The following is a 19,416-nucleotide window of genomic DNA, read 5'->3' as shown; positions in this document are numbered from 1 at the left end:
GTGTTAACTATCAGGGTTCAACAATTCAGCATCACATAACTATTTATAAAATCTGCACAAGGGCTTAAGCTGATATAATTTTCTCATGTCACAAATAACTCTGGAAATACATTCACTAATACTTCTAAACACATAGCTCAGTTCAGCAGGCTTTTGTATAAAATTTTATTCATACTGTCAACCTGAAACTACTTAAATATGTATTTTTCCTTGGAAATAACTATTATAATTGAAGACTACTTTTAGTTTTGCCAACCAAAGAAGCCTCCTATGAACCAAAGCTGCATGGGGAAGGTTTCTTTTTTGCTGTGATGCAACCAAAAGATTCACAAACTTTCCACTCCCAAGATGCAAAGTTAAAAACTTTCGTCTGTTGTAATAAATTCTTCCAGGTTTTAGTTTAATAGGCATGTATACTCTTCAAATATATTTTAATGCTGATAAGACCTTTTTTGACAATTTTAGGTGGAGTGACACTAAGAAATAACCACCTTTATTAAAGCAGAATCAATTAAGCCTATCAAAAAATGTCCAGATAGATTAAGAAGGCCATTCAGTTATTGTTACTAGGTGAAGATATAGCAAACGCACTAAATTAGTGTGCATCTGGGCCAAACTATGAATGCTATAGGCTCTGAAAAGAATTAATTAGAGAATCCATGAGGTTCTGTACAAGTGAGACATCCTTAGCTGCATCAATGTATATATTTGTTAGGATTCTTCAGTTATTTATCCTTTCAGTAGACTTCCACTGAACTTAATGATTAATCGCTGAAAACTAGGAAAATGTTATTTTTTACTAGTGTAGTCTTTCTGTCTGTCTTAAACTCAGAGAGTCTTTCATTGGCGGTAGGTTTCATTATACCCCGGATGGTGTGGTTCAACAGGTTCAGCTGCCTTGTCTAAAACCACTATACTAAATCATGATCTGGCAAATGTAAGCCCAATTCTCTACAGCACGGCGTTTGCATCCCTTAATTGACTTTGATGAAAAGACTGGTTAAGAGCTACAGCGCTGCTGACGAACAATAACTTATACTTCATGCTCTAAGGAGATCTCTGGGCCCAAATCCTGCACTGGTGAACACTGCTCACTACCACTGACTTCATCCTGAATGAATCAAATTTCTTTTCTCTGGACTCTGCTGCCTGTTTTTACTTAATGAAGTGCTGGACACGCTAAAGGAACTGAACTGAATTGCATCTCAGCTAGAGTTTGAAGCCCTTTATTGATGAAAATGTTAATTTCTTTTTGTGAAGATAAAGTGTCAGCCATAATGACAGCAAAGTAATGCGGGCCTTATTCATGAAAATCCTCCAAGGGGATTTTGTTTAAAACTTAATTTCTCATTCACAGATTATGCTGGCACCCTGCCACCTCTACCTGAGGGCTCTCATGCAGAAGGACGTACTGCAAGATAACCAATTACTGCGTATCAGCAGGCTGGGTTGCAGCTTTCCCTATGAATAGCCTAAGCCTCTGGGAGATGCAAAGGAACAGAAGTGACCATAGACTTTCCTAAGTGACATTTTTGGCATCAGTGCCAGTGCTGAGCACTTGTATTTATGATCTTGTTAAAAAGAAAATTATTAAAAAACCCCAGGTATTTTCATACTATCCTAACCCAACAGTTACTTGCTGTGAACACAACTATCATTCCAAATTGCAGATGGCTGTCCACAGATGGAGGTGGCCTGAGGGAAACATGGTTATTTCTATCACTGTGGCTTGTTTGGTGTTACTCATATGCTATTATATATTGACACTAAATAGCTGTTTTAAGCTCCAGCATTCACTTTTTTTGATAAAATTAATTAAAAATGGAACTGCTACTTAAACCACACCTATTTGATTTAGAAAATAAACAACTGTTAGTCCAACAGAGAAGCAAGCAGTTTGCCAAGCAGCATTACTAACAGCAGCCTGATTGCCAGTGGATCTGGTTACCTCCAACAGGACAGGTACACAGACCTGAAGAAGCTCTGAGTCTAAAGAAGTGTGAGTGCATACCAAAGTTTTGTGGTCCCTTATGGAACTTGAAAAATCCCTTTCTCCCCTCTACCTAGCTGTCTGTTTTCATTAAATGTAGAAATGGGTTCTCTTTGAGACTTCCTTGTGCTGCAAGAAGCCATTGGCTCTAAAACTGTGCGGAAAGCACAGAGGGCCAGTATGATTACCTAAGCCTTGGCTCTTAATGAAGACAGTCTTGAAAACAAAGAAAAAACAGACTAAATAGATAATAGATTAAACAAAGACAAATCCCAAAGGATCATATCATTATAGCAGCTGTAGAAGCTATATAGAAGCATCCATCAGAAGTTTAAAACTAATTCTTTGTGTTGGATCCACAAAATGTGTTGGGCCTGCTTTTCCCAGCTCTCACCAGTGAAAGGAAGTGCCTGCCTTGAAAAGCTGTGTCAACTGAAGAACTTGAGTTTGGGGACAGACTAATGAAGGAAGGTCTTCCCCTCCACACTAAACTGTCTCAGTGTGTCTCTGTTCTAGTCCCATGCCTTATCAGCAATCCTTGCTTTCTGCCTTCCATCCCACCCCCTGGAAACACTTGCGTCAAAGTAGCCAGCCCCCTGCTCTCACCTTGGGTTTTTATCTGTACACCCCTTGCACAACCCACTGGCATTGTTGTGTCAGAAAACTGGCAAGAAGTGACAGGGGTGGACATACTGTAACAAGACGTCTTGCCAAAAGGGCTTTGATCACTTTGATGTTTACTTAAAAAAACCCAGCAGCTATATATTGGTGAGGCACAGCCATCACTTGCATAAACACTGGAAGCTACACATGAACTACTATTACTGCTTTCAGTTATATATGCAATTTCCTGAGCGAATCTCCTTTCACTGAAGCTGAAAGCACAAACTGCAATGCCCTGAACACATCAAAAAGACAATCTTAGTCACGGCATTCCACAGGAGCAATTTTGTTTTCCTCAACAACTTTCTGACTTCCTCCAAAACACATCGTCCCTCTTGCAATTCAGTTCCACTCTTTCTTGTCCTATCTTTTTTTTTGCAACAACCTCTTAGGTCCTTGAAGACTGGCATCTTCTCATTCTGACTTCATAATTTTCTCTTTAAGCTAAACTAACTCAATTTATGCAGTCTGTATTCCAAGGACATGTTTTGCAAATTTTGGACTGCGCTCATAGCTCCCCGTCTGACTTTTTCCAGCTTGCTTCCACCTTTTTCAGAGGAACAATGTCCAGAAAATAACTAAGGGCCTACCGTGCCAGCTAGGGACACAACCACCCAGAGGGAAGACAGCAAAAAAGATTATTTCAGGTCTTGCAAGCTGTACTCTTGATCATAATTTCAGTAAGGTGTTTGCCTTCTCAAGGCTCAGTTAATCCACATTCAACTTTTTCTTTCCCCTTCATCACTGCACTTCTCCCGGAGAACTGCTGTTTAACAACTACTGTGGTTCAGGACTCATGAAGAATCTCTTCCAAGCATAACGCATTGTATTTTCCCTGCTGAATTTAGTAAACATCTTTCTGCCAACTCTCTGCGTTAAAACAAACATATGAATTCATACTCTGCTCTCCAAGATACTGGCTGCCCTTTTTATCTTTGTTGTCTGTAGATAAAATAAATTCAATAGTTTAAATCTGAGCTAGTGAAAACATCAAACAGAGCTGGACCCAGCACAGATACTAGCGAATACCAACTACAATGCAACTCAAGAAAGGCTACCCACAGATTTGAAGATTAAATCCATATACAAACCCATAGTATTGGAGCACCACACCCATACATACCCCTGTCCTCCACACACCTACCCCAGGTTCCTGTCTCTTCTTCCCCACCAATCCCCTCAGGGAGCTCCAGTGTAAAGCATCTCAAGCACTTCCCTCACCCTCCTCCTTCCACCAGCAGCATCACTAGACAAGTATGGAAGGGGTGAGGGGAGCTGAAAAGTTACCTTCTTCAAGTCCACCAGACAAGCATTCAGAAAATTATACATTTCAAACCAATTTGTCTGTCCAATCAACACTGGAATGTGTATCATGTGAGCTACAAAAATACATACAGGATATACACTATGGATACGTATACAGCAGCCATGTGAAGAAGCGTTAAAAAGGGTTCCTGTGGAAAACTGATAGAAATCAAGTCTGTATGGTAATATTACATATCACAACTGCTGCTCATTGATCTCTAATTCAGAAATCTATGAACAGCTACTTCTGTATAATTTCAGTCTCTACAATCCTTGCACCCTGGTTTTCTCACCACTGTAACACCACCAGAATTTTCTTCATGAGGGAGCAGGAATGTTCTAGTTTACTCTGAATTTACAGTGTTCAAAGGCTGAATACATTTGTGTGCTGACATTTCAAGAACCTGTGTTCACAGAACGTCTACTACATTATATTTGATCCCTGACTCGCATTTTTTAAAAAAATGTAATCCAAGAACAATTTTATTCTTATGTAGCTGCAGGAGTGTGAACTTATCTAGGGGAATAGATATTTCCTTCATTGAAACTGATTATAAAACAGCCAGCAAATAACTGAATTGACAGAACTGTAGGTGCAGCAGCATTTAGATCAAAGGCAGAGGGGAAAGAGTCAGAAGTGACTGATACTAATAACCATTTACTCTAGATGAGTCACAACCAGGCCAGATCCACAAGCAGCTTTGATTACAATTTGTCCATCAATTTCATGTCCCACAAACCACTTTATCCCTCAACACTCAAAACAAAATAAATGATAGAAACATCTTTGACTAAATATTTTGTTTCACATACTAAAGGGCTAGTATCTGACATGCTTAAAATAAATTTACACAATTGAAGCTGGTTGCTGGCAAGCAGGTCCTCTTTTACATGTAAACAGAAGTCTGATTAGAAATAAATGCGTAGTTAAAAATAGTGATAAGCATATAAAGTCCCTGCCTTATTATTCTTGATGTGGTGCCTCTTTTTGAATTGAAATATGGGCTTGATTTGGTCCATCAGTAACTAAATTGACAAAAATAATAGAAAGTTTTCAACAGGCGTCAATTGTCTTCCTGTTTTAGAGCTGAAACATAGTTAAGATTCTAGAAGAAAAATGTTTCCTACGTTCTGCACTAGTCGCCCAAACAAGTGAAGTAGTTCATGCAAAAGTAAGAGCTATAGCTTAATTAAGAAATGTAACATACAATACATGCAAGAGCAGAAAAGTAAAGTATATTCATGATGAAATTGCATAATGCAACTTTGGAATTACTATACACAGTCATTTTAAACTGATCTACAAAAAGAACATTATTTCACTCTGTTATATTCTCCATGGATTGAACACTTTACAGTGTGAGTTGTGAGTGAGAACTGGAAGCCATTCAAAAGAAAAGTGTAAAATGACATATGTTTATCCTTACAATCACTGGTAAACTACTATCTCAAAATCACCAGCTAAGTTTACTTTAATTTTCCCCATTTATTGAACATATCACTAAGTAACACTGCTTTCTCCCTTGAACTCCTTTCTTGAATAACTTGCATAGTTGAAAATACGCTACCATATAACATCAGTGATCCCAGAACTTAGCCCACACTAGATGATTTTGGTTTTCATTGCCAAATAATAGGAGGTAAGAGATACAGAAGCATGGGGAAAAAAAGAAGAACAGACTGCAGAGCACAGGACGGTGGGTTTAAGCTATTAGTGCAATGTTAGTAATGTTTGAGCTTCCATTCAGTCAACACTTCTGCCCTTACAGTACACTGCAAAATTAAGGTTAAGCTACAGATACGCGGATTTAATGGGGTAGTATGCAGACAAGCATCATATAGCTGACAATGATGGTTTTTAATTCCTCTTAGGAAAAACTGTGCCTGGAATGTATTATATTGCTTGTACATCTTCCCTAAACATACTGCACATCTTTTTCATTAGTATCAGTAAAATCAAGTGATTGATTTGTCAGTCAGCTTCCCAGCCAGGACCACTTTCTCCCCTGATCCCACCACCCCTGCAGGTCACTGACAATGCAGTGAGTATCAGGAGCAGAACCTCATCAACAGAAACAACCCTCAGGAAAATAAGTGAGAAGCTGATTTAAGAGGGGAAGGAGCACAGATCCATGCAGGCTACCTGGTTAAGAGAACAGAGATGTCAGCTGGCTGGATGATAACAAACAAAACAGCATTTCAGATAGGACCTTGTTATTAAACTATATAACCAAATTTCAGGACAGATGTGTAAAAGGAAACAATGTTTTAAAGGCCCGTCTTCCAACAGCATACTTCTTCGGTTCAGTCCTACTACAAGGAGAAAACCACAGAACAGAAATCTAAAGAAGCCCCTTGCCTAGTGGGTTAGCAAGCAATAGCTGTATTGCAAGGAAAGCAGACAGTACTTTTTTCTACCCATGCACCAAACTCCAAGTAGAAACACTATTAATCTCAGATGTAAGGCTTAAGACGCATGATCCTATCTGACCTTGGAGGTGGGACATAAGTCTATGGCTAATACACAAGTCCCTGGTGGCACCAGCTCAAACATCTACTTTTTTAAAAAATAATTTAAAAATACACGGTATGCAGACAGCCAACATCTAACAGATTATTATTTGTTCCTAACATTCTAGGATTTTCTTAATGCAAGTTTTCAAAGGAAAATGTTAAGAGAGTCAGAAAGACACACAGGTCTCCTTAGTCAACAAACTTGTTCCCTAATATATGTAAACATTTTTATTCGGGCTGCTAATCACAAGGCATAGCAGCCTTGAACTTCTTTGATGCCCCAAAACATAACTTCAAGAAGTTTACTGATACCCTTGACTAGTTAATTTCTCAGGGATTTTCTGATTCATTATTATTGCAAAGTACGTTGTTAAGGTTCAGATGCTGAGAAATTTCTCATAGTCATCTGAAGCTGCTTCTTGCAAACTCGATTTTTTATATCTTGGGTTCTAGTATCTGAACTCACTGCTGAGTTTTAACAGTCCAGATTTTTGATCCTTGAAATATTTCCGAATCTAAATTTCTGAAATTAAACAACTTGGCATTACAAAGCATAATCACCTGTTTTGTTTGGGTTTGTTTGCTGTGGGGGAGAGAAGGGAAGAAAGAAGAGAGGATTCAAGGTGTTTTCAGGTATCTTCTGACCACTGGTACCTGAGTATGCTCAAATCCCTTCCTACCATGAACTAAAACTACTTCCATGAATTGCTGGTTCCATCGTTTATGCAATTTCATTACCCCTTGATTGTTTACTTGGCAGTATGTGCTGTCAAAGAAACACCAAGTCAAATGTGATGCTTTTAAGCTTAAAATTTAGTAGTCTCTCAAAATACCATTCAGTATTACTCTTCTCCAGATGACACACTCAAAACCAAATGACTACATTTAAGTGTACATCATACAACAGCTAACATGACAAAATAACAAGTCAGATTATTTTCTGAGAAAATATAATTAAGATGACACAAGAATCTCATTTAAACATCGATTCCATGGTGCTACTGTGTCAGTCTTGACCTATTCGACATCACTGGTATTGTAAGTATGATTTAACACCACACCCCACCTCTTCAACAACAACAAAATAACTTTAATGGATTTAAGCAGTTGCTAGTTACTTTTGCTTCCAAGAGTAAAACCATGTTATAGCATAGAATTACCTAACCTAGTCCAGATGGGCTAACTTGTGTCCTGAAAGCACTGTAGAGGCATTAATGTGGTATGTTAACGAAGCACCAGCTTGGCTATGTTGCAGCCTTTAGTAATGAACGATGGAAGCCTACGCTATACCCTGTGCTTGCTTCCCACAGTTCATCATAATTATCTCAGTCTGATATAGATAAGCATTTAATCCAGTTATCTCTCACCCATTTTTTCCAATCTGTAAACCAGAGACATCTGGCTATATTTCTCTCATTGGAGGAAAAACCCCCTCAACATATTGAAAATACTTCCATCAACCTCTCTCTCTCTGTCTCTGTACTACCTTCCCAACCTTGCTCACGTACATGCTGAATAAGGAGGGGTGACAGCACATACTCTGTGATATCCATCATGAGGGGATCGCTGGGGTCTAAAAGCAGTTAACCTGCTTCCTCATTGTAAAATTAATTCAGTGCAAGTAGCAGCTCTCTGCAGTTCAGCATCAGCTTTTATACATTATCAGACACCTTCTTCATATCTTGCGATGTGAATTTTGGAATGAAAGAACACCTGTAAAAAAATCTTTATGGTCCTCAGATTTATCCTAAGAAGTTAGTATCCCAGTGAACTTGGATGGATACCGCAACTCAAGAAGGGCCCCAAGACACATGCAGTTACACAAAATTCGTTTCGTTCTATCAGAGATGGAACACGAAAAACGTAAGTGGTAGTTCATTGAGCACCCACAAGCGCTTGTACACTGTGAAGATGGCTAGGAAGACGGGTCTACATAACCATTTCTGAACTTCACAATCTGGTGTTTTTCATGATGAATAACTACTCCAGAAAAAGCAAATCTGAATGTACATACATATATACTTTTTTTTTTTTTTTTTTTGTTAATGTCTCAGTTTGTAAATCTTCACATTTCCATTGCCAGGCTGGGGAAGTATTTACCATATAGTTAAGTTAAAAACTCAGTCAGTTATACAAGATATATGTATTTCCACAAGGTAATGAAAACTGTATTTTAAACTCTAAAAATTAATCTATCTTCCAGATAATATTATCCTTTCTAAGTTTCACTGAAATAATTATGTCCAATATCAAACTATATTGTGCAAAGAGATTTTTAGTTGTATCTAAATGGCACTGATGAATAAGCAACCAGGAACAATCCAATTATCAGTAGCATGAGCTGATGAACATTTTAATCTTCTAACTTCTCCTGTATTTATTAATAAGCTTTAAGCAAAACTAAGAGTAAAATTAGTGAACAACACTGATCTTAAATGACCTCTTACTATACTCTTTTGGGTCAAAAGAGCGTTGGACACTGACACATACAAGTGTAGATAAACCATGCTTATTTTTTCTGCCCTCACTAGTTTATTCAGCCACAGGCAATGCTGTAACAGCTACTTCAACCCTCCAGAATTTTAAAGTAAACCAGGAATTACCAGGAAAGCAGCAGCCACGACAGACCAAAGCATTATCCTGGAAATACCACTCTTACCTTCACACACCGGGCAGCACTCCCCAGGGACTTTAACAGGATTTAGACAGCTCTGCCCACAGGCTGTTGCAACGCAGTGCGGATCTCCATTGATGCACTGGCAGAAAGTACAGTCGTCCTCTCGCCAGCGGTCTCCGTGAGCTTGGATCTGACCATTGGCATAGCAGCCAGCAGGGTTATTTACTGGATAAACTGGGTCTGAAATGAGAGGAATTGCAACAGAACAAGAAGTTTTATCTTCCCTTTCACATCTAAACTTTATGTATGAATAAGTGCAATACTGTGATTTTACATTACCTAGAAAGGGTTAAGTGCACCCACTACAAAACATTGAAAGAACCTCACTGCGGTACAGAGTGATAAAATAAGATGGATAACAACTTAGATATTTCAATATTGAAATTCACTGTCAGAAAAGTTGTCAACTTATACTGAACATTAATAAATTCAGTATTCTATTTTTAAGTATTTCAACTCAAGTTTTGTATGTAACAATTAAGAGGCTTATTTTTTGGATTTTTTGATTTTGTTCTTCAGAACAAAATGAATCTTAGATCTATTGATCTACATTTTTTGTACCAAATTAACAAATTCTGAGGGAAATTGAAAACATCTCAATGAACCACTGGAACAACTCGTGTCAGCATCACACCACTATTTTATAGTATGAGCAAAGATGAGACCTCTAGCACATTTCCTGCCCCAACAAGGAGACTGCTTTAAGCTACACCTCATCACAGTTTTGGAGATATACTGGTTTTCCTGAACAGGTAATCTGGCTCAGTTTTCAATTTCATCTCAGTTGAAGCTTTTTCCCCTTAAAAGTCACAAGGCCCACTTACCTGCTAGCAATCAAATTAAGACTCTAAATAACAGAAATCTGGGGGATGTAATTTATGTAAGATTTCTCATCAAGTTTCATGCAAATACATAATTCAACTCTATATATGCTAATTCACGACTTGAAATAAAAGCAGCTTTTACTCTTCAGAAATAACATGGTTTACTTTTCAGAAATGCAATAAGCAACACTGATATTAATAGTAAAAAAAAATGCATTATGTGAATGTATGCAACTTATCACAGTGGCTAATAAAAAGGTAACTGTTAGTCTCAAAAAGAAATATATGAGAATGTACAGTAATTAGGGTCAAGTTTTCAAAGCAAGCAATAATACAAACTACATATTAAAGCAAATTCAGTATATTAAAAACAATAAATACAATGAAAGCCATTTTTTTAGCAGACATCAGATAGCAGACATCAAATAAGCACAAGACATTTACCTATAATTCAATTTTCAAGAAGTGTTAAGTTTTAAGGACCTGGGAGAAAAGAGATGTCCTATCTAAAGGAAAAAAAAGGACTGAATCAAACTTGGAATATTTCTCTGAAGTTTCATCACTCCCCTTTAGAAGGAAGGCAACACATTTTAAATGTAGATAAAACCAGTAGCAGTGCTAATAGCTGTTGTCATATAAACCACTGTATCACTTTATGACTGTATCAAACTCTGAACATTCAGAGCATAACTGTGCCTCTACCTGGCATTCATTCCCATCCTGAATTTTATTGATATTCCCAATTTTAGCAAAATAGGTTAAGCCAATATAGAAACAGAAGTTTGGGAAAATAAGACATTTAAAAATCAAAATGTTTCCTAATCTCTTAACTTTGCACCTTTTATGTTTTAGGATTACCTTGCATCTGTAATGAACTATTTTGACCTAACCAAAAATTGAATCACACACAAACAAATGCAGTGAATTTTATTATTCAACTCATGTATGGGATTCTGACTGACACTAGAATATAGAGAAAGCACAGAAAAGCCATATAAGACTCATGTTATTTTCAGTAGTCTTCCAGGCAAGTCAAAGCACAAAGTTCCTGGTACCCTTAAAAGTTAGCAGCATTTAAATCTACAAATTGAGCCCAGGAAATTTCTTGATGCTAAGATATCCTATAGAACTTCAAAGAAAGTCTTCCTGGAGCTAAGGCAAGAAGGGCTTGTGCCTGTACTACACAATGAACATCAAATTTACCATTTGCCAGTTTTAAATTGTTGCAGAAAGGAAGAAAGCATTATATTTCTTTATATTTCTATCATCAAGAAAACAGTAGAAAAAAAATCACCTTGAAAATCAGTCATGAAATAATCAAGTAGAAAGAGAGGAGGTAGAAAAAAATGCCATCTCTTCACCAACTAGAAAAGCATGAATGGGTGGGCTGTTAAGTATACATTCTGGCCATTTAGGAGTCTTACCTTGTCAATTTAGATGTCACTTAACAAAACCCGAGTTATTAAGAAAGGGATCAGAACTTGCTTTTTTCTTTTTAAGTGTTTAAAGGAACCAGGAAAATTATAATACATTAATGGAGCCAGTTGGCTAGCCTCACCTGAAAATTCCACTAAACCAAAGGGGATTATAGTAAAAAAACAACATGTATCTTACCATCCAATCATTCAGAAGTCAGAAATTGGACTTTCTTGATTCAGTCCTACAAGTCCTATCAGAAAAGCATGCAATAGAAACAAGCAAGCCAAACACCATTGGATGATTTGATGAAGGACCCTGTAACTTGGCAACTCAGTCAGCTGAGTAGAAATTAAATCACAGCCATTACTTGAAAAAGAAGATTGTAGTCAATAATTATAAACCATTATACATTTCATTCTATCTACTAAGGACCTGTCTTAAGAAGAAATTTCCACTGAAGGCCCAATACACACCAACTCAAACCCAAACAGAAATGTTAACAGGTTTTCTTGATAGTCTGAGTCAAAGGTTGCAAAAATGGAGAAATCAACTTTTAACATTGTATGATGATATGGCAGAAAAATTTATTGATAAATCATAAGATAGCTCAATATTTAAATCACCAAAGAGGATGAAGGACTTACCTAGAACTATTAAGTCCAATGTGGAAAATCAGCACCCACATCTGAGTATGACAGAGCTGATATACAGAGCCCAGATACAACAGAAACATAGCTACATTGTTTATGTATCTATATACATTGTCATAAGGATTTCATAATGCCAAATCTCAGAATATTCACATATGTGAAAAATAGAAATAATAGGAAAAACCAGATTTCACATATTCTATAAAGTCAGCAGCTCATGCAGCAAATTCTTCAGGAGTGGATCTGTACTTAGGAAGGGTTTCACCACATCAGATATGCCTTGTCTAAAATTTTTAAATCTGTCATTAAATGATGGTAGAGCACTGAATCTTTTTTTTTTTTTCCACAGCTTGAAGGCTCTTAAACGTATAGGCACAACTGTACCAGGAAAGACGCAAACTGCCTCCAACTAAAAGTGATAACAATAATTAATATCTAGACCAGATCTTAAACACAGGACAAACATGGACTTGTATCTCACAGAATCACAGAATCATTCAGGTTGGAAAAGACCCTTGGGATCCTCGAGTCCAACCATCAGCCCTACTCTACAAAGTTCTCCCCTACACCATATCCCCCAACAGCTCATCTAAACGACCCTTAAACACATCCAGGGATGGTGACTCCATCACCTCCCTGGGCAGCCTATTCCACTGTCTGACCACTCTTTCTGTGAAAAATTTTTTCCTCATGTCCAGTCTAAACCTCCCCTGTTCGAGTTTAAAGCCATTCCCTCTTGTTCTGTCACTAATTGCCTGTGAGAAGAGACCAGCACCAACCTCTCTACAATGTCCTTTCGGGTAGCTGTAGAGAGTGATGAGGTCTCCCCTTAGCCTTCTCCTCCTCAAACTGAACAGTCCCAGCTCCTTCAATCGCTCCTCATAGGATTTGTTCTCCAGGCCCTTCACCAGCTTCGTTGCCCTCCTCTGCACTCGCTCCAGCACCTCGGTATCTCTCTCGTATTGAGATGCCCAAAACTGGACACAATACTCCAGGTGTGGCCTCACCAGTGCAGAGTACAGGGGGACTATCAGCTCCCTACTTCTGCTGGTCACACTATTTCTAATACAAGCCAGGATGCCGTTGGCGTTCTTGGCCACCTGGGCACACTGCTGGCTCATGTCCAGCTGTTTGTCAATTAGAACCCCCAGATCCTTCTCTTTCAGACAGCTCTCCAGCCACACCTCCCCAAGCCTGTAGCGATGCATGGGGTTGTTGTGGCCCAAGCGCAGGACCTGGCACTTGGCCTTGTTGAAGCTCATCCCGTTAATGTTGGCCCACCGATCCAATCTATCCAAGTCTCTCCGTAGAGCCTCCCTATCCTCATGCAGATCGACACTCCCGCTTAACTTGGTGTCATCTGCGAATTTACTGATGATACACTCTATGTCCTTATCAAGATCATCAATAAAGATGTTGAACAGAAATGGTCCCAACACCGAGCCCTGAGGAACACCATTTGTGACCGGCCGCCAGCTGGATTTATCTCCATTGACCACCACTGTCTGGGACTGTCCATCCAGCCAGTGCTTGATCCAGCAGACTGTTCGCTCATCCAGGCCATGGGCAGCCAGTTTTTCTATGAGAATTCTATGGGGAACTGTGTCGAATGCTTTTTGAAAATCCAGGTAGACAATATCCACAGCTTTTCCCTTGTCCAACAGTCGGGTCATCTTGTCAAAGAATGAGATCAGGTTTGTCAGGCAGGACCTGCCTTTCATAAACCCATGCTGACTGGGCCTGATCATCTGGTTGTCCATTATATGACTTGTAATGGCACTCGAGATTACCTGCTCCATGACCTTCCCTGGCACTGAGGTCAGACTGACAGGTCTATAGTTTCCTGGGTTCTCCTTTCTGCCTCTCTTGCAGATGGGTGTTACATTTGCCACCCTCCAGTCCAATGGGACCTCCCCAGTTAGCCATGACTTCAGGTAAATCATGGAAAGTGGCTTGGCGAGCACATCTGCCAACTCTTTCAGCACCCTTGGGTGTAACCCATCCGGTCCCACAGACTTGTGTGCATCCAAGTGGTGTAGCAGGTCTCTGACCACCTCCTCTTCAACTGTGCTGACCTCATTCTGCTTCCTCTCCCCATCTCCCAGCTCATGAGGCCGGGTGTCCAGGGAACAGCCAGTTCCACTGCTAAAGACTGAGGCAAAGTAGGCGTTGAGCACCTCAGCCCTTTCCTCATCCTCTGTTACCGTGTTTCCCTCTGCATCCAATAAAGGAGGGAGATTTTCCCTAATTCTCCTTTTGCTGTTAACGAATTTATAGAAACATTTTTTATTATCTTTAACAGCTGTAGCCAGGTTGAGCTCTAGCTGTGCTTTGGCTCTCCTAATGCTCTGCCTGCATAACTTCACTACATCTTTATAGTCTTCATGAGAGACCTGCCCCCTCTTCCAAAGGTCATAGATTCTCCTTTTGTTCTTGAGATCCAGCCAAAGGTCCCTGTTTAGCCAGGCCGGTCTCCTTCCCCGCCTGCTTATTTTTTGGCACATGGGAACAGCCTGCTCCTGTGTCTTTAAGACTTCGCTCTTGAAGTATGTCCAGCCTTCCTGGACTCCCATATCCTTCAAGGCAGCCTCCCAAGGGATTTTGTTAATCAGTCTTTTGAACAGGTCAAAGTTAGCCCTCTGGAAGTCTAAGGTGGCAGTTTTACTAACCCCTCTCTTTGTTACTCCAAGGATCAAAAACTCAATCATCTCATGATCACTGCACCCTAGATGGCCTACAACCTTTACTTCCCCCACAAGCTCTTCCCTGTTCACAAGAAGCAGGTCCAGGAGGGCACCTTCCCTGGTTGGCTCGCTCACCAGCTGTGTGAGGAAGTTATCCTCCACACATTCCAGGAACCTCCTGGATTGTTCCCTCTCTGCTGTGTTGTGATCCCAGCAGATACTCTTTAGAATACTTAAGCCCACAACATTTGTATTCCAGCTTCTCTACATGTGAACACCATGTATCAACCTATCTGATACGAACCGATACACTAAAACATAAAAATACAAATACTCTTTAAAAGAATGACTTCCTATTTCCGACCTTACCACCCTGATATTTCATTATCCAGATTTTTTTTTTTTTAAATCTCTGAAGAAGTTTTTCAATAGCTTGTAACAAAAAAGCCACCAAAACAGTATCCTTCACTAGATCTTGTGCTGACTGAGAAGGTCCAACTCTTCACAGCTGCCTCTTTTAGACTAATTTTTACGAGGTTCTTTATTTTCATCATTCTCTTTTTGGAATGAAGCATAACTATAATGGATCTTTTGGCTTCCTTGGTCCTGAAAGGAACTACAGGAATACTGATATTAAGCACTCGGCAAAGTTTTTGAAAATTACATTAATAATTAGATTCCTCTCCTCTTAGGAAGAGATTTGAGATTTCCTGGTTATTTTGCTTATTGAGAAGCCATTCCTAAGTTCACATCTAAACACAGGGACCAGGCGTGCTTCACAGGCCTTTTGTCTATGTCATGGCCATAACCTGCTCCCCACTGGGGTGAGATTGAAGTGTAGAGCACCAGCCCCATTTCCCTCTGCTGGAATTCTGGTCATATTCTGGCAGAAGATGTGTCAAATACTTTCTAGTGTAAGCAAGAGGGTCAACATGAAAGTTCCCACAGAATCCTTTTTAGGAGGACTGCAGGCCTAGCAAGCAGAGAAGGCTGTCAACAGGGCAAAGGAGGAAGAGAAAAACATTGAAGTCAGATTACTGTCCTGTTTCTTTGCTGTAACTGTAGAGAAGGTGTATGCATTGCCCTAGCTGAACAGAACAAGACTGGAAGCAGGCTGCAAAGCAACGAAAGTGTGTCTTGGGGTCACCACTGCTGCTTTGGAGAAGCCTGTGTAAACCCCTGGTGCATAGATTAGGAACAGCTTCTTAAGTCCTTTGGGAAGAAGGCCCCCCAAAAGTACTGCACACTTGACAATGTTTAAGGAAGTTCTGATGCAGAAGTAAAAAGAAACTCAAGCAGCTTTTTATAAAAAGTGCAGTGTGTCAACGTCAGAGAAGCACTGCAAAGAACAACACAGCACACTTGGACACAGCAAAGATATAGAAATGAACTGAACTAAGGAGGAATCTGCAAACTTCAGAAGAACAAAATAAAGCACTTGTTTGCTTATTTGCATTGGAAAAGCAAATAAAAAAAGCAGCAGAATTAATAAGCAAACAGGATTAAAAAGATACTGTACCTTCACACACTGGGCAGCACTCTCCTTCAGGCACGTAGTACCTGTCACAGTGTAGCTCACCACACTGGGCAGAGAAACAAATAGAGACTCCACCTTGGCATCGACAAAACCGACAAGCATCCATTCGAAACATGTCTCCATCATAATATTCCATGCTGTTAAATATGCAAGTTGGCTTCACTTCTGAAAAAAAGGAAAAAAAAAAGAATAATGTATTTTACAGATATTGATAAATGGGAAATAGTTAAATGCATGTAGCTACTCACAAAACCAGAAATAAAAGATACAGTTGATTTTTCTTTAATTTTTTAAACTCAAAACCAACTATTTTCTAAGAACATGGTATATTTTATTGCCTGTTTCAACAACGGAAGACAATTTTGAATAGCATTTTATTTCTTTCAGTGCAATTATTTACAATTAAAATTATCAGTTTTAAAAATTAAAATACTGAAGGAAGGTTATGGCACTGGTATTCATAGATGGTAAATAGTTAAATACTTCATAGGTGTTAAAAGAGTTCTCATTCTGGATGAGCCAGAAGCTACTTCAAATTTCAGAACATGAAGCAATAGATTTTTCTGTTTCTGATTCTTAAGTGTAATCTTCCTTACTGCAGGACTTGGTACACAGGTGGATAAATTGCACTAAAGCTGTCTAATCCATAGGGATATGTTTAAAAAAAAACCCAAACATATTCTGTGACTGCATGATGTGTTATGCAGAACTGAATACTTCTCAGTTCAAGCAACTTGGAGCTGTACTAGTCAGCTTACATCTATACTCACCACAGAAAATAATCTCAATTTTAATAAATGCTTAAAAACAAGTTGAATGTTTCTTGTATGCCTACATCTACAGCAGAGCCCTAATGTATAATTAAATCCAAACTTCGTGGGAAACTAAAAGCCTCTGGAAATTCCTAATTATTTTGGGAAGGACATTGCTTAGTTACTTCATTAATATTAAAAAAAAAAAGGGAAAAGGATACTAACTAAAACAACAAAACAATTTGCAGATTTAACCACTTTTAATTTTTTTTTTTTTTTAGACGTGTGATTCCAGATTACAAAGCAGAACCACACATTATGAACACATCATAAGGTCTCCTTAGGGCTTTTGACCTTGCAGTTACCCCACACATGTGAACTTTCTTCCACCTTCCACCACCTATTGCCAGCAGAACGAATTCTGTTGAACCAGACACACACAGAGAGCTGTGCAGATCCACAGCCCAGGGCTCAATCATTGTGAATCAAGAAATCGTGACTTCACAGTTTCATCAATACATTACTCAACAACTTAAGCCTCCTCCTTCTTCCCCTCTTCAGAATAAACTTTTTGGCCTTCTGCGACACTAGTGCAAGATGTCGGAAAACAGCTACCTAAAGTACAACAGTATCTAGTAAACAAATGTATTTTTTCAGAAGCTACAAATCTAGCAGTCTCAAAAGCCAAATGTTCTGCAAACAGGAAACTTTATTTCAGCAACCGAGTCAAAGTTAAACACTACCAAACTGTAGATAAAACTAACAAATTTCATTACATCTGAACTAAACATAGCAAAGGAAAGAAAAGACAATTGTCTTTCTTGCTCATTTCTGTAGAATACATGGAAAAGCCTATTAACTTACATAGCTACATAGGGCTGAAAACCCCCCACTTTGTGGTCAGGTGATTTTTCTCTTCTGATTAGTGCTCAAAATATGGGAGATGAAATATATTTAAATGAAAATTCAGCATTCACAGATTCCTTTCCATCTACCCCAATCCTCTTACTTTTGGGGGCTAAAAACTTTTCATCTGAGTTACTCTTGACAATGATACAGGTTTTCTTCAAAACTTTAAAGTCTTTCAAGGACTCCAGTATTTCTTTCCACATATGCTTATATTGAGCTCTAGCCTCGAGCCATTTAATACGATTGTAAAGCATTAGAGTTGAAACTCGGAAGTATCCTGAGCAATGTTTGATTTTTATATGCCTGTTCTGTCTTCAAGGCATAATGTACAAAGCAGCATAAAAAAAAAAAAAAAGTCAGAAGAGGAAATACCACTGTGTCCAGGAAAACAGCTATGACCTCATTAGAAAGCAATTCACAGAAACAAACACTTGAGAAATATTTCAAGTTTATGCAGCTCAAGCTGTTAGTTTAAAAACCTTCTCAAAAAGGAAAAAGTGCCAACACAACTCAAAAGGCCTTTAATCCATTTGCTTCTGACTTCACTGTTTGATTGCAGCTTTCCAGATTTTTACTGATTTCCCCCCCACTCCCAAACAGTAGATCTGAATTCCTGCCTAGTTAGAAGCAGAGACATCTTCTATGAATTGTCATTCATTTTAAAAATGTCCAAACAAGACCTAGCAAGCAACTGTAAATCCTGAAAGGAAACAGTATGCTTTATTCCTACAATGAAAACCACCATAGAATTTCACTATACGTATGTTTTTACTGTCCAGATTTATGGTAGTGTATACATTCATACTAAACTATTGACCTAAGCCTATACATCCAGCTATGAGACAAGGATTACCTTTGTTAGAACCATGTGTTAGACTGCAGTCTTAAGACTCAGTCAAGCCAAAACAAGCACTCAATGAAGAACTCTAGCTGTAGATACTCATAAAGTAGAAGCCTAATGAAAGAGTGAGCACCACGCCGTGGAATTGTAACCATGCATTTCTTCCACCACGATATGCTGGAAAATTCTCTCAGTTCTCTCCTTTTTTTAAGCAGCACTAATTTTATTGCCTTATTGATCTGTGTATGGCAGCCTTGAAGGAGCAAAAGAACATAAAGCTAAGATTAAATAAATGCATCTTTTCCTAAAGGCCAGTAACAATGAATTCATTAGTCTGCCAATAAAGAGAATACTACAGGTAGCATTCTTCAAGTACCAAAGCTCTGCTGCATGGCAAAGTAATTTAAATTGACTAAACTTCATAGCACAAAGTGCTTAAACGTATCCGAAACACCAAATCCCTTTTCTGATGCAAACGAACACAATGAAACAGCAGGCGTGAGACAGACACCCAGGCCATGGATTCATGAACATGAATTCAGTGTCTGCCAGCTATCAGATAACCCAGCAATACAAGATTGATCCAGACCAAGCAGAGATGTACAACTGCCCATCTGTGAAAGGAGCCAGGACAGAGCGGACAGTACTCAG

At 38.8% G+C, this 19,416-nt stretch overlaps 1 protein-coding gene across 3 annotated transcripts in view; it reads right to left on the bottom strand.

The window, feature by feature from the left end:
• Positions 1–19,416, bottom strand: part of CRIM1 (cysteine rich transmembrane BMP regulator 1) — a 199,757-nt gene that overhangs the window by 52,061 nt on the left and 128,280 nt on the right. For all 3 annotated transcript variants that reach the window (XM_074863314.1, XM_074863315.1, XM_074863316.1), the window contains 2 exons: positions 16,246–16,428; positions 9,132–9,329 (listed from right to left, as the gene is read on the bottom strand). In XM_074863314.1, coding sequence (XP_074719415.1) covers positions 9,132–9,329; positions 16,246–16,428 — 381 coding nt within the window. The remainder of the gene's footprint in view (positions 1–9,131; positions 9,330–16,245; positions 16,429–19,416) is intronic.

This window comes from Strix uralensis, chromosome 3 (assembly GCF_047716275.1).
Source record: "Strix uralensis isolate ZFMK-TIS-50842 chromosome 3, bStrUra1, whole genome shotgun sequence".
NCBI classification, from domain to species: Eukaryota; Metazoa; Chordata; class Aves; order Strigiformes; family Strigidae; genus Strix; species Strix uralensis.
This window is presented reverse-complemented; position numbering and strand designations above follow the sequence as displayed.